Source organism: Xyrauchen texanus, chromosome 4 (assembly GCF_025860055.1).
Source record: "Xyrauchen texanus isolate HMW12.3.18 chromosome 4, RBS_HiC_50CHRs, whole genome shotgun sequence".
Classification (NCBI taxonomy): Eukaryota; Metazoa; Chordata; class Actinopteri; order Cypriniformes; family Catostomidae; genus Xyrauchen; species Xyrauchen texanus.
Genome location: NC_068279.1, coordinates 855,001 through 876,433, shown reverse-complemented (window position 1 = coordinate 876,433; position 21,433 = coordinate 855,001). Strand labels below are relative to the sequence as shown.

The window sequence follows — 21,433 nt, the reverse complement described above, 5'->3', positions numbered from 1 at the left end:
CTTTCGAAATAGTTGTTAAAAAACAGCAGCTGGACTTTGACAGGAGTTGGCAGACAGACGAGGTGAGTTACACAGTAACCCGTGCCATTTCCACCAATTTAAGACTATTGCAACACCGCTGCACCACATTTATTTACAGGCAGGTAATCATACTTCAATCTATGTCTGATTCTATCTATCAAACCAGCAACCTTCTGATTACCAGTTATGTGCATTAGACCACTCCACCCGTGTTTCCTCGCTCAAGCGCCCTCAATAAGCCGTCCTTCGTCCTGGCCTCCTTGCGGTGCGCTTAGAGAATTGATCCGTCCAGGGCTGGACCGGTAAGAGAAACCGGCCCGGGATTTCCCAATGGGATGTTCGCTGTCCCGTTCTGCATATCTCTGTCCCGTTTTGTGGTCCGTTCCGCATTTTAGCTTATCGCGGCACATTCGGCACATTCTCAGCCGACCCACCGACCCGCTCGGTTCTCCCGATGGCCAGTCCACCCCTGATTGCCCCCAAAGTGCGTCGGCCCACTGGGAAAATGCCCGGTATGCCGGATAACCAGTCCAGCCCTGGATACGTCCCTCATGATGGCGGATTTTAAAATGGCACACCTGAGCCGTCTTATGGTTTGCCAGAACCACTTTGAGTCCAACCAAAATTCCTTCTCCACGTCCTCCCCAAGCTCCACCCCACCACTGCCCCTGCAGTCCTTCTGGCCTGCCGGTACCTGTCAGACGAGTCCGGAGTTCCACGGGGTAACCAATCCAAAAAAGCCTCCTTTTAGCCTGACCGCTTCCTTCACCTCAAGTGTCCACCACCGGGTCCTAGGGTTGCCCCACTGACATGCACCCACTCCAGGGCCCACCAAGGGTTCCACAGTCAGAGCTTTTCCTCAATGAGGCGACCCTCTCATCTACTGGGCTAAACTCCAAGATCGTAGCGCCATGCCAGGGGTTTGGGAGTATACCCACGCCCGCTTGACTCTTTTCACCCCGAGCAACTCTGGTGAAGGAGAGAGTCCAACCCCGGTCCAGGAGTTTGGTTCCGGAGCCAGAACATGCGTAGAGGTGAGTCCAATTATACCGAATCTAGCTGATATCTCTCAACCTCGCACTAATTCCTGCTCTTTCCCAACCAGGAAGGTCCCATTCCATGTTCCAAAAGCCAGTTTAAGTAACCAAGGTAGAGATGCACCGATCGACCGGCCAGGGACCGGAATTAGCCAATTTTCCGCATGCTCGGCCCGGACCGGTAACCGGCCGGTCAGCCTCACGTCTTACCGATTCCAAGGCGGTCCGTTTTGTTGCCAGCGGCGCAGGCAGTAACGTCACAGCCGCATGTAAACATGTCATTGGTGTGGGAGATCTTCACTGTGAGTGAAGAATACATAAAGTTCGAAATGTGTAATAATTGTAAGGCCAAAGTAAACCGTGGGGGAACCACCACAATAACATTCAGAATAACAAACCTAATTAGACATTTAAAACACCATCACCAGCTGAACATGCCCATTTGAAAAAGCTAAAAAGTGAAAGCTAGCCAGAGCTCAGAGCCAGCCAGAGTAGGAGGTACATTCCGACGTCACGTTGCCCAAGTTGTTTAATCTCGTGTCATGTCACACACGCAGCCTGTTATCTGTCAACATTTGGGTACACAAATCTGGGAGAGGGGAAGGGGGGTGCTGGATGGCAGAGGCAGGCTAAATACATACAAATTGTGCCGTTGTGATTTAACGTAATTTTCCCCACCGTGTCCGATATTAAAATCAGTGCGACACACATTGTGAAAGGCGTGGGCATTGTCGATATGGCTTCGGGATATGAAATTCAGTTCTTCCATCCAGCTGTTGTTAAATGTACATATTTCGTTTTTTTCACCGGAGCACCAGCTGATTCTTCTGCTCCCCTCTACCAGTGATGCTTGATTTAACATCCCGCGTCTACTGCCTGCGCGGATATCAACAGCGCAAATGGGTTGCCAGATTGAGGTCACAAATGATTTGTAATGTGTGTGATGTGTCGATTGTGTGAGTAGGATGCGTTTCATTCAAGATCTGGCAACTGGACACCTTGGAATAATATATTGATGTGATTATTCATATAACATGGTACAAATTACGGGAGTGTTTTTGGGAGAAATAACAAAACGGGAGACTCCCGGGGAAAACGGTAGTCGTTCCCGAAGCAGTGCTCAGTTTTACAACTGATATTTGGACATCTAACGTAAGTTGAGCGTATTGGACACTTCAGTTTTTCAGATGTTTGGAATGGTTTTGTTAGACGAGTAATAAAGAGAAAAAGGTCCATTTATAAAAATAGTGGAAAATGACATCTGTTATATAAAGCAACTCATTTGCAGTTAATTGTTATTTCTACCTTCAGTCACAGAGCACTTTATTTTGAGAGTTGTTTAAGTGAGAGAAGATCCTGTAACTTAGTGCAGTTTGGGGGAAATTGTTTAATCATTTATTATGAAAATAAAATGTTGCATTGAAGCAAGGCAGATGTTGTTTGTATATGCGGTCAATAATAGTTCTTAGAAAGAAAATCGGAATCGGCAGGTCACACTTGCAAAAAATCTGAAATCGAAATTGGCCGAGAAAATTGCAATCGGTGCATCTTTAAACCAAGGTCCAGTCCGCACAGGCCCTCGCCCTCACCTGCTACCCGTTGGGCATCACGCCAGTCCCCTGTTTCTCCCCTTGCTGGTGGTCGTCCCGCAAGTAAACAATCTAGCTGGAGTTTATTCTGGTTCCATTTTGATGTCCGTTTGATCTTGTTTACCACGTAGCTGCGCTTCATTGTTTCCGGCATGGGCATGGGCATGGGCACTCTTTGGTGTCGTTTCGAGCCATTTCCAACATGTCAGCAATCATTCTCAACTCTCTCTTAGCAACGACGTGAACACGACACTCTCTGCTCACTTGTCTCGTGTTGTTGAGGTTAAGTGCACTAGAGCGGTCAGTAAATGCTGTAAAGTGCTCCGTGTGTTGGCAGACGGGCAGCTGTGATGCCAGCAGGGTGAAAAGGAAAGCTTCGTCCACAAGACCTGATGTGTATTAGACTATCTTCTTTGAGTTTAATATAAAGGTGAAGCTTGTAATATTCATTCTTTCTCATATCCCAGCATCAAGTGTTTTGAACGCAAGAATGTAACTCATGTTTGTGTGCATGTCCCGACCATAGACTGTAAAAAAAGATGGCCGACGCCCCTTCGCTCTTTTCCATTGGTGAGAACTGAAGCCGCCAGTGTCCCGATATGGCGCTGACATCTTGGGACCAGACCTGCGCAGTAGTGAGCAGGAAGTAAAGCCGCGAAATCAAGGCCCCGCCCTCACTCTCGCTGAATCAATCGCAAGGACACACCCCTTTTGACTTATGACAGTGTGAAATAATTAATTATAGAAATGTAGATATTAAATTTAAAGCTCCAATCTCCTCAGACCTCCGAAGATCCCGAAAAAAAGTCAGTTGGTGCTTCAGTGACTACTTCAGTGAGAACCTGTCAATCACAGCTGTCAATCATGATGTCACAGCAGCGTTTTTATAGCATCAAATAACTAAAAACAAACTTATTTTGAAAACAAACACTTGAAATGACATCAACGTGATAGAAACGACAGTAAATGACAGAAACTATCTTTGGAAAAAAGATATGTGAAGTGTAATTTAATTTAGTTGGTCTCACGTCCCGTTGAATAACATGGGGAGGCGGGGCTTATGACCTATACTAGGACCAGCCACCGGGGGGCGATCGAGACGTTCTGGCTTCACTTTTGAGGGCTTGTGCGGCACACTTGGTGTCTGCTGAAGTGTTTGTTCACTGTATAAACTGTGTGTTGCTCACACAGCTGAAGTTTCACTTACTGCCCCCTGGAGGAAACAGGTGGTACTACAAGCTTTCCTCAGGAATCTTCCTTATTACGGTCCGTGGGCATTCCGATTAATTGCGTTCATTTTTTTTTATGTGTTATTTTTAATCAAATGAATCGCACTGAATTAACGTGTTAAATCGACAGCCCTAGTTTTTATAACACCAGATAGGTTTGACCGTAAGCATAATGCAACAATATTGCAAAAACGGACACTTTTTAAAACAATTAAAACAAATAATAGTTTGATAATGTGGTGAAGTGGTGGTGGCGTAGTGGCTAAAGCACAGGGCTGTTAATCAGAAGGTTGCTGGTTCGATCCCCACAGTCACCACCATTGTGTCCTTGAGTAAGACACTTAACTCCAGGTTGCTCCGGGGGGATTGTCCCTGTAATAAGTGCTCTGTATAATACATTGGTAATCAGAAGGTTGCTGGTTTGATCCCCACAGCCACCACCATTGTGTCCTTGAATAAGACACTTAACTCCAGGTTGCTCCGGGGGGATTGTCCCTGTAATAAGTGCACTGTAAGTCACTTTGGATAAAAGCGTCTGCCAAATGCATAAATGTAAATGCCTCAATATACTGTATATCCAAATGCATGTACTTGTGATCAAATTTTGAATGACTGAATTACTTTCATAGAACACTGGCGCCATCTACTGGCGATTATTGTCATGACAGGAAAATAATGTTATGTCTTTTTCCACCATTTTATTTAGAGCCAGATGGCACCAATCTACATGTACATAAGATCTAAATGGCATTTGACAGCAGTCCTTATTTTTTATAATTAGGTTTGGTGATGCTGTTACCCGCCTGTTAATGTGCAGTACTGGTTTATGTTGTTTATATTTGCTGGACTGAATATTTCCACTAGTTTTAACTGCGGTATAGAATACAGATGCGCTTAAATGCAACGTAAAGATGCATTGAGGAGCACTGTGTGTGTGTGTGTGTGTGTGTGTGTGTGTGTTTCTCAGTGGGAAAATTGTGTCACCCAAGTGGAAGTCTTTCAAAGGCTTGAGGCTGCTGTGGAGGGATAAGATCCGTCTGAATAACGGCATCTGGAGGGCTTGGTTCATTCAGTGTGAGTCTCCGGCTCTCTTTATTCTTGATTGTTACTTTGTCGACTTTAAATACATTTTTCATGCAAATGTGTTTCTCAAAACTATTATTTTTAAAGTTATGATTACTATATTCATATACTATCGCATTTGTGTTGGATTCCAAGGTGCTTGTCCAGAAACATGGTGTTACCACAATATCATGTGCAGGAAACATGTGCTACTTATTTGTTAGCAACACCATTACTAGCGACTGTAATATGGCATTAATGGTTTCAGATGTGGAGAAAAGGAAAAATCCCGTGTGTGGGTTCGTCACGCCACTGGAGGGTTCGGAGGCGGATGCCCACGGCAAACCTGAGGTGAGGCCGAGACACCGACATGACGACCGTTCACCGTGTCCATTAGGGCTGGACTGGGAAGAGAGATGGGCTGGGATTTTACATAGCAACTGGTCCCAAAAGCACATTTTAGCTTATCACGGCTGACCCACCGGCCCGCTCGGTTCTCTCGATGGCCAGTCCCAAAGTGCGTCGGCCCGCCGGGACAATGCCCGGTATGCCAGATTACCAGTCCAGCCCTGGTGTCCATATATTCAGAGTAATCCCACGTATGTAACGGCATATCCGTGCATGTTTCAATGTGAACCGTAGTTTGATTAGCACATGTTTAACATGCATCAGTTTGTTCTCAGGCGATTGTTCTGGAGGGAAGCTACTGGAAGAGACGGATAGAAGTGGTCATTAAAGAATATCACAAATGGAGGATTTACTATAAGAAAAGAGTGAGTAGCTGAAAAGATCCTCTGTGCACAATCAGATCTGCTTGTTCTTTTCAAAGGCCCTTTTTCTAAGGATTGATGCTACGTGAATAAATCATAAATGTGTTTGTTTTTTAGCTTCAGAAGGATAAAGACCTGCTGTCCATGCTGCAGAAGGTAAGACATACAGAGGGGATTAATTCATGTATTAATAGTCTGAGAGAAAGTTGCATTGGAAAACATTAATTACAGTGAACATGGAACGGCTTTAGTTGCCCTTTTAACCTCCTTAAAATGGTTATTCAATATGAAATAATACGGAACATGATATAATATAGTTCAGAAATTAAGTGCATTGTGAAAATATCCGGTTCACAACAGTTTTTCAATTCTGTCATAATAGCTAACGTTCTACATTTAAAGGGACAGTACACACAATGTAAATTCTCTCATTTACTCGCCCTCATGCCGTCCCAGATGTGACTGACTTTCTTCTTGAACACAAATGAAGATTTTTAGAATATTTCAACTCTGTAGGTCAGTACAATGCAAGTGAATGGTGACCAGAACTTTGAAGCTCCAAAAAGCACATAAATGCAGCATAAAAGTAATCCATGTGACTCCAGTGGTTTAATCCATGTCTTCAGAAGTGATATGATAGGTGTGTGTGAGAAACACATCAAAATTTAAGTAATTTTTTATTGTAAATCTCCACTTTCACTTTTATATACTACTTTTTGGTGATTCACATTCTTTGTGCATATCGGCCACTATGATACGGGCAGTGAGAAGAATATCAAGCAAAAAAAAAAAAGACTTAAATGTTGAAGGTATAGTTTACTTTTATGCTGCCTTTATGTGCTTTTTGGAGCTTCAAAGTTCTGGTCACCATTCACTTGCATTGTATGGACCTACAGAGCTGAAATATTCTTCTAAACATCTTCATTTGTGTTCTGCAGAAGAAAGTCACACATCTGGGACGGCATGAGGGTGAGGAAATGATGAGAGAATTTACATTTTGGAGTGTACTGTCCCTTTAACATTAATTAGCTGTTTGTCAATTACAGACATGTTTTTCTTTTTTATAGAGATGTGAGGGATGGGAATGATTTGCATATGAGTTTGCTTCTCCGCACCTCTGTCTCTGTTTGGGACTGATGATGATGATGATGAGTTGACGTTCCTGAAGGTCTCTTCCATGTGTTTTCTCTGTAACGCAGCTCATCTGATGATCTTGGTTCATCTCACATTTGTATAAATGATCCTCCCTCAGATTTAGATTGTCCCAGCTGACTAAAAAACAAACAACTGACAGTGTAAGAGAAACGTGAGCGGGGGTAAATGCGTGGGTTCATTTGCATCACAGCCGCCCAAATTGGTGTGAAAATGAGTCATGTGATTGGCTTAAGTGACAGAAGTGCTAATCTTCTGTTCCTCGAGGCGGTCAGCGACGCATGTTCAGAGTTTAACGGCGTTTCATCAAATCTGACCCACATACTGCGAGACGTCGCCACAGCACATTTAGTGTTGGTCCGAATGCATCTTGTGCGGCTTTGATGATTGATTGATTGATTGATGTGACAATATAAAGTAGACTGGGGGTACCATGTTGCACGGGACCCCTTAGAGCAGCTCCCAAATATGATCATCCCTTAAAGGCAGCAATATATTTTCATGCTTAAAGACCCGTTTATATCCTCTGAGAAAACGTTAGCATGATAGTGTTCAATAATCATGAAATAATTATTTATGAGAAATAATTTAATCAAATATTAAATAATTGGATTGTATATTGTTATTGTATAACAATAAATAAATAAATAAATAAAATATCTCAAATAAATAATACATATCTGGATTATTTTATGTTAGTTTTGCATTCCCTCCGCTTTTACTAGTAATCATATTGTAACTGTGATATTCGTAGTAAATGAATACTATGGCAATAAAAACTCTTATTTTGTAGTTATTGTGGTTTTACTAAAAATATCTTAATTTATCTGGTTACTGTAGTAAAAACCACGGCATTATTATAGTAGTAACAATAACAGTTCCATGTTTCTTTTGGCAGAAATGATTTACTATAATAATTGTAATATCTATGAAAACAAACCAGTTTTTTTTTTTTTAGCTGGAAACCAAAGTTTTAATACATTATCCATTTAGTAACCATGATTAATCTTGTGGTTTGGTTTTACTGTAAATATCATACTTAAACCGCTACTGTAACTGCAGTTATTCAGCTACTGTAACTAGTTAAACCGCTACTGTAACTGCAGTTATTCGGCTACTGTAACTGCAGTTATTCGGCTACTGTAACTGCAGTTATTCGGCTACTGTAACTAGTTAAACCGCTACTGTAACTGCAGTTATTCGGCTACTGTAACTGCAGTTATTCGGCTACTGTAACTAGTTAAACCGCTACTGTAACTGCAGTTATTTGGCTACTGTAACTAGTTAAACCGCTACTGTAACTGCAGTTATTTGGCTACTGTAACTGCAGTTATTCAGCTACTGTAACTAGTTAAACCGCTACTGTAACTGCAGTTATTCGGCTACTGTAACTGCAGTTATTCGGCTACTGTAACTAGTTAAACCGCTACTGTAACTGCAGTTATTCGGCTACTGTAACTGCAGTTATTCGGCTACTGTAACTAGTTAAACCGCTACTGTAACTGCAGTTATTTGGCTACTGTAACTAGTTAAACCGCTACTGTAACTGCAGTTATTTGGCTACTGTAACTGCAGTTATTCGGCTACTGTAACTAGTTAAACCGCTACTGTAACTGCAGTTATTCGGCTACTGTAACTGCAGTTAAACCGCTACTGTAACTAGTTAAACCGCTACTGTAACTGCAGTTATTCGGCTACTGTAACTGCAGTTATTCGGCTACTGTAACTAGTTAAACCGCTACTGTAACTGCAGTTATTTGGCTACTGTAACTGCAGTTATTCGGCTACTGTAACTAGTTAAACCGCTACTGTAACTGCAGTTATTCGGCTACTGTAACTAGTTAAATCGCTACTGTAACTGCAGTTATTCGGCTACTGTAACTAGTTAAACCGCTACTGTAACTGCAGTTATTCGGCTACAGTAACTGCAGTTATTCAGCTACTGTAACTAGTTAAACCGCTACCGTATCTGCAGTTATTCAGCTACTGTAACTAGTTAAAACGCTACTGTAACTGCAGTTATTCGGCTACTGTAACTAGTTAAACCGCAACTGTAACTGCAGTTATTCCGCTACAGTAACTAGTTAAACCTCTACTGTAACTGCAGTTATTCGGCTACTGTAACTGCAGTTATTCGGCTACTGTAACTGCAGTTATTCGGCTACTGTAACTAGTTAAACCGCTACTGTAACTGCAGTTATTCGGCTACTGTAACTAGTTAAACCGCTACTGTAACTGCAGTTATTCGGCTACTGTAACTAGTTAAACCGCTACTGTAACTGCAGTTATTCAGCTACAGTAACTGCAGTTATTCGGCTACTGTAACTAGTTAAACCGCAACTGTAACTGCAGTTATTCGGCTACAGTAACTAGTTAAACCTCTACTGTAACTGCAGTTATTCGGCTACTGTAACTGCAGTTATTCGGCTACTGTAACTAGTTAAACCGCTACTGTAACTGCAGTTATTTGGCTACAGTAACTGCAGTTATTCGGCTACTGTAACTAGTTAAACCGCTGCAGTTATTCGGCTACTGTAACTAGTTAAACCGCTACAGTAACTGCAGTTATTCGGCTACAGTAACTGCAGTTATTCGGCTACAGTAACTAGTTAAACCGCTACTGTAACTGCAGTTATTCGGCTACAGTAACTGCAGTTATTCGGCTACTGTAACTTGTTAAACCGCTACTGTAACTGCAGTTATTCGGCTACTGTAACTAGTTAAACCGCTGCAGTTATTCGGCTACTGTAACTAGTTAAACCGCTACAGTAACTGCAGTTATTCGGCTACAGTAACTGCAGTTATTCGGCTACAGTAACTGCAGTTATTCGGCTACTGTAACTAGTTAAACCGCTACAGTAACTGCAGTTATTCGGCTACAGTAACTGCAGTTATTTGGCTACTGTAACTAGTTATTCGGCTACTGTAACTAGTTATTCGGCTACTGTAACTAGTTATTCGGCTACAGTAACTGCAGTTATTCGGCTACAGTAACTGCAGTTATTCGGCTACTGTAACTAGTTAAACTGCTACTGTAACTGCAGTTATTCAGCTACTGTAACTAGCTAAACCGCTACAGTAACTGCAGTTATTCGGCTACAGTAACTGCAGTTATTCGGCTACAGTAACTGCAGTTATTCGGCTACAGTAACTGCAGTTATTCGGCTACTGTAACTAGTTAAACCGCTACAGTAACTGCAGTTATTCAGCTAAAGTAACTAGTTATTCGGCTACAGTAACTAGTTAAACCGCTACAGTAACTGCAGTTATTCGGCTACAGTAACTAGTTAAACCGCTACAGTAACTGCAGTTATTCGGCTACAGTTACTAGTTATTCAGCTACAGTAACTGCAGTTATTCGGCTACAGTAACTAGTTAAACCGCTACAGTAACTGCAGTTATTTGGCTACTGTAACTAGTTAAACCGCTACAGTAACTGCAGTTATTCGGCTACTGTAACTAGTTAAACCGCTACAGTAACTGCAGTTATTCGGCTACTGTAACTAGTTAAACCGCTACTGTAACTGCAGTTATTCGGCTACTGTAACTGCAGTTATTCAGCTAAAGTAACTAGTTATTCGGCTAAAGTAACTAGTTAAACCGCTACAGTAACTGCAGTTATTCGGCTACAGTAACTGCAGTTATTCGGCTACAGTTACTAGTTATTCAGCTACAGTAACTGCAGTTATTCGGCTACTGTAACTAGTTAAACCGCTACAGTAACTGCAGTTATTCGGCTACAGTAACTGCAGTTATTCGGCTACAGTAACTGCAGTTATTCAGCTACAGTAACTGCAGTTATTCGGCTACTGTAACTAGTTAAACCGCTACAGTAACTGCAGTTATTCGGCTACTGTAACTAGTTAAACCGCTACAGTAACTGCAGTTATTCGGCTACTGTAACTAGTTAAACCGCTACAGTAACTGCAGTTATTCGGCTACTGTAACTAGTTAAACCGCTACAGTAACTGCAGTTATTCGGCTACTGTAACTAGTTAAACCGCTACAGTAACTGCAGTTATTCGGCTACTGTAACTAGTTAAACCGCTACAGTAACTGCAGTTATTCGGCTACTGTAACTAGTTAAACCGCTACAGTAACTGCAGTTATTCGGCTACTGTAACTAGTTAAACCGCTACAGTAACTGCAGTTATTCGGCTACAGTAACTGCAGTTATTCGGCTACTGTAACTAGTTAAACTGCTACTGTAACTGCAGTTATTCAGCTACTGTAACTAGCTAAACCGCTACAGTAACTGCAGTTATTCGGCTACAGTAACTGCAGTTATTCGGCTACAGTAACTGCAGTTATTCGGCTACAGTAACTGCAGTTATTCGGCTACTGTAACTAGTTAAACCGCTACAGTAACTGCAGTTATTCAGCTAAAGTAACTAGTTATTCGGCTAAAGTAACTAGTTAAACCGCTACAGTAACTGCAGTTATTCGGCTACAGTAACTGCAGTTATTCGGCTACAGTTACTAGTTATTCAGCTACAGTAACTGCAGTTATTCGGCTACAGTAACTAGTTAAACCGCTACAGTAACTGCAGTTATTCGGCTACTGTAACTGTGCGCTCCACACTGAGTTAATTGCAGTAATGATAATTGGAGGATAAAATGTGTTTAATAATGTACAATGTAAAAAAATCTTAATGGTAAAATTGGACCAGGACATTTTCTTGACTGGTTTTGTGAGAATCACTTTAATTGCATGGGATGGTGCTGAATGATTACTGTGGCATTTCTGTGATACTCCAAGGTTCAAAAACATTTATTAGTGTTTGCGTGGTGTAACTATTGTATGTTTTTATAAGTGCTGCAAACAATAACAAAACATTTGTAAACAACATTTTAGTAGAACTGTTCTTTATTATACTGACGTGAACAAGCTGTGTGGTGTGATATGAACCAGTAATACTTTGGCTAAGTCAAATTCCATTATTTTACACAAATGTATTATTTATTGTAATCATTTTACACATTGAGCGTCACTGTTACCGTTGCTCATAATGAGGGTCAGCGATCGTAAGTGGTAAAGTTAAGCCGCACCGTTTGCGCTCTGAACGAGACCTGAAATGATAAACTCATTTTTCATTGCTGCAATAGTGCTGGAGGGACGTGCCAGTGTGCCCTGTAGTGGTGCAGTGTGTCGTTGTGCCAGCAGGGGGCATTGTGTTTGCTCTCAGACTCACACGTGAGAGTGACCGCAGGAACTGGGTCAGGAACAAAAGAGCAGCCGCCTACTCTGATAAAGTGCTAAATGTAAAAACATAATGGGGTCGCACGGGGGGCTGCTGCCTTTTACACATTTCCATTAAACTGTTGTCATTAAGGGCGCACACGCAAGAACGGAGAGCCACATTCACAAACCTCATTTCTGCTCGCACACTCCAGCACGCACCAGCACTATAATTACCACCTTTGTGTGTTCGGATGAGAAAGAAAAACAACGTAGGTAGTTTGCAGGAAAGACGTAATCGTTGCCACTTCTGTCTGATTCTGGTCTCATAAATATGAGGCCCATGCGGAGCGTCAGTCCGTGTAGAGTAGAGAAGACCGCGAGACTGGAGTTCTACAGGAATAACGGGCAGAGGTGGCATTTTTCTAATAAATGCCGTGAGTAGTCCAATCTATTTACTTTCTGCTTTTATTTTGCATTTCATTAAAAAATGCATGTTTGGAAATGTAATCGCTCGCTCCGCTTCCGAAATGACTTTCCCTTTCGTCTGATGTCACCTGAACCATACAGTTGCTATAGTACGGTTGCTATAGAGCTCCTCTGTTTCTCTCATTTTCTCCATAGGCTAATCGATTTTCAGTGATCACTTATAAACCTTTAAAGACCGGCCGTGAGCTCTGAGGTTGTTCGTCGATGTTCATCAGTTTGTTATTTCAAGATTATTAAAAAAAAAAAAAAAAATGTTTTATTTCAAATCGAAATTCCTGTTGAAGAACTACACTACCCATAATCCCGAGGAGAGATCCACCAATCAGAGGAGCTCTGTAGCTCCGCCCACTCACATGATGCACTGAAAGATGCAATCAAGTCATCTGCAATGTACTTTTAAATATAGTTTTGTTTCTATACTTTAAATCAAAAGTTTATAATTCGATGACATTATTTGCAATGCATCATGGGATTGTAGTTCTTTCAGGACGGTAAGTGCACAGTCTTGTATTTTTGTCTTTTGTCTGATTTTCAAATACGGTTTTGCTTTTAAATCAATGTTTGTGATGTTGTGATTGACCTCGGGGCTGATTGGTTTGATTTGTGGCGAGGAGAAATTCGGAAGACAGCTGAAGAAGTGAGCGGGCACTGTTGCCGCTCTATTAGACATGGCTGTAGGTAACAGTCGAGGGTAATGGAGCTTTAACGCATGTGAGTCCCGGTCAAAAAGCGTCCTCAAAGGCTTCGTTCCGGGGCGAACCCTTTTACGATTGAATCATTTCTAGACTGGATTTTGACATGTGCGAGGTTCTTGCCCATGCAAAAGTTGCCTCCGTGATGCAAGGGGGGTGTGAGTGGTTGCTAGGGTGTTCTGGGTGGTTACTAGGCGGTCTGTTAAGTACAGTGACTATTTCTGTGTTTTAACAGAGGCCTATCTGCATGACGGGGCTGGAGAAGTGGACCAATCCAATTTATCCAGAGGCGGCATCAGAGGCGGCATCAGAGGAAGTGCACATGTTTGACTTGGACTGCTTCCTGTCGGATATCTCGGACACACTGTTCACCATGACCCAGAAGCCCAGTGTCTGGAGCGAAGACCGCCAAAACAGTGAGCGCTCTACACGCAGTTCTTAAGCTGTCGAGCTCCTACAAGCATTCAAATGTGTCATAAAAGGTTTCATATATGCTTTCTGAAGTCCTACGATGCATCTGCAGAAGTCTCCGATTTCAAATGGTCATGAATGAGTGATTTTAGGGGATTCATGTGCGTTTATAGAGGACATTCAGGAAGGATACCACACCCTAAAATAAGGAACTTTATATGAATAAATGCACAAACACAGCCTTGATAAACCGTCCTCACGATGTGTGTCCTCTCAGTTTACAGCAGTAATGCAGATATGATCCAGCCCGGTTTGACTCCACTGCAGCCCAATTTAGATGATCTGATGGACATTCCCGGTGAGTCCGTGTTCCTCCATCTGTGTAATGAAGAAATTAATCGAGATGTGCTGAAAAAATGTTTTAGATAAGATTGAAATAAACCAGAAGTCTGAGCTTCTCTAATGTCAGTTCCTCATGTTTATGTTTGTTTGTTTATGTTTATGTTTATGTTTGTTTATGTATCGCACTGGTCCGGGTTCCTCAGGTATACTTGATTCCAAACAAGTGTGTGATTGTGAAAATATGTAATTAAAATAATATATTAGACCTGTTGTTACTTTACATCTATACTTGGAATGTTATTTAAAAAATATAATATTAAAATATATCAAAAATAATTCACTTAATGTAATTTAACGTGTATAATAAAATGTATAATAATATAATTATAAAATGTTTATTTTTATTTTATTAAAATGATTAAATTATTTATTCATAAATGTTTTGTTATAAATATTATTTACATAATTGCTCAGTATTTAATAATAATATATATATTTATTATTATTATTATATACATAATATTATTATATAATAGAAATGTATATATTGTTATATATAATATTATTATAAATATATATTATATACATATTATTATTATTATAATAATAATAATAATAATAATAATAATATTATAATATACAGAATATAATAATAATAATAATAATAATAATAATAATACAGAATATTATAATAATAATAATAATATTATTATTATTATTATTATTATTATTATAATATACAGAATATTATTATAAAAAAATATATATATCTCTCACAATTTCAATACTAATATTAAATGTTGATATGATACATATTTGGATGATCCTTTTAAAATATAATGCATTTATTTTTACACCAACACGAAAGTAATGATGCTGCATGAAGAGTCATATTGGTGCGTGAATATTGAAATCATTCATTACATGGTGAATATTAAAGTACTGTTTGGCACTATGGGAAAATCACCGAAACATCCCCAGTTCTTTCTGAAGGGAACCGTTCTAAAGGAAACCGTTTATCTGTTCTAGATTCGGAGCAAAAGAGACTTTCATTAAAGGGGCAGTACACCTAAAAATGTCAATTCTGTCATCATTTACTCACCCTCATGTCACCCCAGATGAAGAATATTTCAGCTCTGTAGGTCCATACAATGCAAGTGAATGGTGACCAGAACTTTGAAGCTCCAAAAAGTACATAAAGGCAGCATTCACTTGCATTGTATGGACCTACAGATTACTTATGGATTACTTTTATGCTGCATTTATGTGCTTTTTGGAGCTTCAAAGTTCTTTCACTTGACAGAGCTGAAATGTTTGTGTTCTGCAGTCAAACACATCTGGGGTGGCACGAGGGTGAGTAAGTGATGAGGGAATTAACATTTTTGGGTGAACTGTCCCTTTAACGTGTGTGTGTGTGTGTGTGTGTGTGTGTGTTGAAGGGGCAGTGTTGATAACTCTGAGCAGCTGTAGAGAAGTTCAAAAGTTCACTTGCGCAAGTTTTAAGCCTGCTGGCTCGCCTCTTTCATTTGATGTGGCTCCTCGGCGACGTCAGGGACCGTTTCACTTCCAAGGTGATGAGGAGGGCGATGAACGACTTTAACCCCTCATGGTGGGGTATCCTCTAGGGGCATTTCCTCATCGGAGGGTCAGAAAGAGGGTGAAGGGGTCAGAGAAGGATATTTGTAGGAAGGGCAAGTTTACTTTTTGTCAGCAGTCTCTTCTCCTTCAGTGGAAAGAATATACTGTGATCTATCAGTGGATGTGACACATTAGGGCAGGGGTCACCAAACGTTTTGTCACTGTATCCTTTTATCTCCGTTCACTGACGTGTGCATGGCAATGAATGTTCATAAAATCTGTGTGAAATGTTGCATTTTTTTTATTATTTCATCTTACATCAGTGGATCCATTCATGTGCAGTAGTGATGGTGATATTGATTCATCTCAGTGACATCAGTGATTTTGTTCATTGACCATTTCAGCAGATGACCCTTTTGTGCCAGTAGATGGCACCAAATGACCATCTTTTATGCTTTGAACAAGGAAATTGCACAGATATTCACTATCAGAACAAGTCTAACTAGATACATTTGTCAAGACAAACTTTGATGCTGGATTGAGAGCATAGCGTGAAAGCTTGAAGGTTTTAAGTTTTAGTAGTTTTCAAAGTTTAAAGATTATAAGACCATTCAGTCTATCAGATAGATGGATAGATCGCTCATTTGGTTGCTAGGCAGTCACCAAGGTGATAATCAAAAGGTTCCTTGCTACCCTGAGTCAGTTGAATGAAACCAGAAGTCTTTTTGTTGTTCTGGTGCAAAGATGTGATTTGTTACTTGGTTGCTAGGGTAACCCCATCAGGTTGCTAGGCAGTTATCAAGGTGATAATCAAAAGGCTCTTTGCTACCCTGAGTCCAATGACCGAAACTGGAAGTATCTACAATGTTCTGGTGCAGAGATGTGATTTTGTTACTTGGTTGCTAGGGTAACCCCATCAGGTTGCTAGGCAGTTATCAAGGTGATAATCAAAAGGTTCCTTGCTACCCTGAGTCAGATGAATGAAACCAGAAGTCTTTTTGTTGTTCTGGTGCAAAGATGTGATTTGTTACTTGGTTGCTAGGGTAACCCCATCAGGTTGCTAGGCAGTTATCAAGGTGATAATCAAAAGGCTCTTTGCTTGCCTGAGTCAAATGAACGAAACTGGATGCGTCTACGATGTTCTGGTGCAGAGATGTGATTTTGTTACTTGGTTGCTAGTGTGAGCTCAATTGGTTGCTAGGCAGTTTCCAGAGCGATTCTAACAAGGCTGCTTGCTGGCCTGAGTCATATGATCCAACAATGAAGTCTCTATTCTGATTTGGAGATATCCATCGAAGCACATATTAATGGAAGTCAATGGGTTTTGGTTGCTAGGGTGCACTAAATGGTTGCTAGGGTGTGGCTACGTATTGCCCAACATAATATTTAAAGGCTCCTTGCTGTTCTGAGTCAAATAAGCCAAAGTTGAAGTCTCTACAATGTTGTGGAGCAGAGAGCTGTGATTTGCTATACGGTTGATAGGGTAAGTGCATCTGGTTGCTAGGAAGTTGTCGGGGTGAAAAAAAAAATCTTAATGATCCTAAAAATGATTTTTCTTGATGCAACATAAAAACGTTTATTCTTTTCAGGTGACGTATGACCCAGACGTGCTCGTGAGCTGTCATGTTCCTGGCAGTGCCCGCTCTGGTCACCTGGCATAGGCCTGTCACGAGGCTGTGGTGTCTCTCTCTCTCTCTCTCTCTCTCTGTCATTGTGACACTGGCAGGTTTCACATAGATATCAACACACGCCACGAGGTTAGAATGGAGATTGTGTTTGAGATGTTACAGGCGTGTTTATTCATGGTGTCTCAGTGGTAAGTGTTTCTGCTTTCGGTCTCTTTGCTTGCAGCGTGTGAATGTGTGTTCTTTTTGTTCATTGTAGTTTTGTTACAGTGATTTTGATCTGGCATGAATACTACAATTTGAACAAGCCTGTAAGCTGAAGTATTAAACTTCAATGTGTTGTCCTGCGTCACGTGTGAAACGTACATAAAAGATGCCTCGCAGCTTGATGAGGAGAGGTGTCTGTCACTGTTACGATTTTACCTAGCTGTGACCTGGCGCCGGTGGCACCAGCCATGCGTGAGATACGACGAAACTGTGCCCTTTCTTGTGTACGTCACCCAGCGTCACTGGCATGCCAACATATTCAAAATAGATAGGGTATTAAAATGAATAAATGTCAATATTGCCGGTCTGTTGCCTGTCATTGGCTGGATTACAGGGTTTACGGTGTTGCGTGACCATGGAAACGGGAGTTGTAAAATGTGATATTTTCTGATTCTGTCTGTGATGTTCTTGAGGTGTAACTGTTGGTATAATAGTTTGGGTACTGTAGGCACACCCACTGATTGCATGTGTTAACTCTATTGCAGTGTACATGTGACCTGGTCTTAAATAACCGCATGAAGCCCACATCACCTGAGGTGGAAAATAGCTTTCCCAGCAAGCATTCTGATTGGTTGTCAGGTTGGCATGCTGAGTTGGAAGGGAATAGTTGAGCTGCTGTGAGGGACTGAAGCATTGCTGACTGCATTTACTGGAGACATTGATTCATTTGACACTTTGTTTCCAGATTCATTTGATGTGCCTCTGGAAACAAAGTGTCTTTTTTTTTTTTTTTCTTTTTTCTTTTTTTTTTTAAATGAGAAGCTTGTTTTGCCACATTTTCATTTATTGATTATCCTTTATGTAAATGAAATCAAAATTGACATCGCAGTTTTCGGGTTGGCTGACTATCACACCTGGAGTCGCGAGTTTGAATCCAGGGCGTGCTGAGTGACTTCAGTCAGGTCTCCTTAGCAACCAAATTGGCCAGGTTGCTAGGGAGGGTAGAGTCACATGGGGTAACCAAATTGGCGCGGTTGCTAGGGAGGGTAGAGTCACATGGGGTAACCATATTGGCTCAGCTGCTAGGGAGGGTAGAGTCACATGGGGTAACCAAATTGGCTCAGTTGCTAGGGAGGGTAGAGTCACATGGGGTAACCAAATTGGCTCAGATGCTAGGGAGGGTAGAGTCACACGGGGTACCCAAATTGGCTCAGTTGCTAGGGAGGGTAGAGTCACATGGGGTAACCAAATTGGCTCGGCTGCTAGGGAGGGTAGAGTCACATGGGGTAACCATATTGGCTCGGCTGCTAGGGAGGGTAGAGTCACATGGGGTAACCATATTGGCTCGGTTGCTAGGGAGGGTTGAGTCACATGGGGTAACCAAATTGGCCCGGTTGCTAAGGAGGGTTGAGTCACATGGGGTAACCATATTGGCTCGGCTGCTAGGGACGGTAGAGTCACATGGGGTAACCATATTGGCTCGGTTGCTAGGGAGGGTAGAGTCACATGGGGTAACCAAATTGGCTCGGTTGCTAGGGAGGGTAGAGTCACATGGGGTAACCACCTCATGGTCACTATAATGTGGTTCTCGCTCTCTGTGGGGCGTGTAGTGAATTGGGCGTGTTGGCAGGTGCTAGGTCACCGCGGTAACACGCTCAAATCACATGATGAGATGCGCGGATTGACGGTCTCAGACGTGGAGGCAACTGAGATTCGTCCTCCGCCATCCGTATTGAGGCAAGTCACTACGCCACCACGAGGACTTGGAGCGTATTGGGAATTGGGCGTTACAAATTGGGGAGGAAAAAAAAAAAAACATATCAAAATAACTCAAATGAAACTCTTTTAGTGACATGCTAGCTAGTGACGGGAACTAGCATGCTAAATCCAATATAGTCATCATTTTAATTTGCGTTGCTCTTTCACAGTACACACAGTGTCACAGCAGCTTTACAGAAAATGATGCTAATAATATATTTTACAGACATTTTCATGAGTTACCGTGGGCAGTCCACAGACCATGCAGGTTATTTTGACTACGGCTTCTTTGAGAGTTCATCCAGCGCTGTGTATCCTTCGACCGCTGGACCAGGACATACCGGACCTCTGACACAGGTACCACACTGATTTGGGAGGGGGGGAAAAAACAAGTGATTTAAAGGGGAAGTGTGATATATTAAAGATTATTTCCAAATCCGCCATTGATTTAAATTAAACTGATAGTCCCGCCCCAAACGCATGCCATTGGCTGAGCCAATGTTGTTGTGGCGAGCCGGTCGGGATGCTCAAACAAATTGAGCAATGTTTGACAGTAGCATCGACATACAAAGTTATAAACTTAATATTTAATTTTATGTGGTCAAAATTGGTCTGAGGGAAGATCATAATCCTTTGGCCTAATTCATTGTTTTCATTTTCAGCCCAGTCTCTCAGCTGAAAGTTTACCTCACCCCTCCTCATCTGTAAATCTATCTGGACCCAGTTACCCCCGCCAGACCCTAAACCCTGGCATGACCTTTAACCCCGGCATGACCTTTAACCCCAGTGGAGAAGTTTCAGAACCCAAGTTCAAAGGTTACTCCGAGTATATCAGTGAATTCAATCACTCTGTGAACCTCTCGTGCGGCATGACCCCCTACGGACAGCATGCATCTTTCAGTGCCCAAGCCACTGGCATGGCAACCACTGAGATGCCAGGCGCCATGGCGCAGGAGACCCCTTACCCATACCCAACAGCCTGCCTCCGACACGGACATCCATGCAGCCAATCACGGACCAACACGGCTGCCACATCCAGCGTTATCACCCACACGGGTTCTACTGTGACCACCTTGCCATCGGATGCCCATCACGGGAACCGATACTCCAGCATGGCAGAGATGTTTCCTCCTGTAAGCTCTTTAGGATGCCAGCCCTCGACATTGACCCCGTCTCAGCCCTCGGCCGGCCTCCCTCACTGCTTCTCTGTGCCCCAGCAGGTGGGCATGGCAACAGTGAGCAGGAAACAAAAAGAACCGACTGGAGGAGCCCAGTTGGTTGGCATGGTGATGTCTTCATCAACAGCTCCGCCCACACAGACGAGTTGCCTGGCTGATCTGCTCTCTTCTAGATCTCAAGAGCGTATGTCGATGTTCAGAAGTTTGACTTGTTTGTTGGTTTTTCCGTTTGTTGCTAATTAACCCTTCGTGAACTCTTCTTTCTTTCAGGAAAACCGTCATTGAATTTTGACGCTCCTTTAACTGGGTCAAAAGGTCATAGAGCAGCATCGCCGATTTCTTCAGTAAGTTTTATTGAGCTGAAATACTATTCCAGTACAATCTTAAAAAACGTAAGACAAAGAATAGATGGATAAAGGACCCGTGGATGGATGGCTAGATAAAGGGACCCTCGGATAGAAAGAATTGATGATCGTGAGCGTCCGTTGGCACGAAATGTCTGCCAGGCATGCTTAGATCCGTGCAGCTAGCATAGGATCACCAGGCTGGAATAAGAGGTGCAGTTGTGTGTCATTGGCATGGCAATGATAGGAAATGCGCCTGAATGACCGATGCCAGTGATGTCATATATATGTAGATGAAGAGGGGCCCAAACACTGAACCCTGTGGTACCCCGGTAGCTATTTGGTGTGACATGGGCTCCTCCTAGATGCCCTGAAATACCAAAGTCTTACCTGTGTAGTAAGACTCAAACCAGCATGGCACATGTCCTGGGATGCCCACTGCTGTGAGGGTTGATTTGGAGGATCTGGTGGCAGACGGGTCCATTAGAATGAGGACACGGCGATTTGGTTTAGCAGGTTGTTTAAGGTCCGCTAGATAGCTAGCAATCAGCTACGGTTACTGGAGAAACAATGTCTAAATATCTCCTGTCATTAACCCTTAAATCATGCAAATCACTAGATATCTCTGAAGTCACTCTGATATTAAGATTCATGTCTCAATAACAGCCAACCAGCGGCGGTCGAGGGGCATCACAGATTACCCACAGTTCCCCCTGGGCATCTATATCACTGCCAGCGTTGCACTGTCAGACGGCCTCGTCGGGTCACAG

At 42.1% G+C, this 21,433-nt stretch overlaps 1 protein-coding gene across 3 annotated transcripts in view; it reads left to right on the top strand.

Annotated features, from left to right (window-relative positions):
- The window catches only part of LOC127643249 (carbohydrate-responsive element-binding protein-like), a 29,064-nt gene that overhangs the window by 688 nt on the left and 6,943 nt on the right, over window positions 1-21,433 (top strand). For 2 of the 3 annotated variants that reach the window (XM_052125914.1, XM_052125912.1), the window contains exons 2-11: window positions 4,844-4,950; window positions 5,207-5,289; window positions 5,622-5,711; window positions 5,826-5,864; window positions 13,456-13,636; window positions 13,909-13,989; window positions 19,368-19,498; window positions 19,804-20,503; window positions 20,590-20,663; window positions 21,330-21,433. The exon at window positions 21,330-21,433 is cut by the window's right edge and continues 110 nt beyond it. In XM_052125914.1, coding sequence (XP_051981874.1) covers window positions 4,844-4,950; window positions 5,207-5,289; window positions 5,622-5,711; window positions 5,826-5,864; window positions 13,456-13,636; window positions 13,909-13,989; window positions 19,368-19,498; window positions 19,804-20,503; window positions 20,590-20,663; window positions 21,330-21,433 — 1,590 coding nt within the window. The remainder of the gene's footprint in view (window positions 1-4,843; window positions 4,951-5,206; window positions 5,290-5,621; window positions 5,712-5,825; window positions 5,865-13,455; window positions 13,637-13,908; window positions 13,990-19,367; window positions 19,499-19,803; window positions 20,504-20,589; window positions 20,664-21,329) is intronic. The other variant, XM_052125915.1, reaches the window with a different exon arrangement.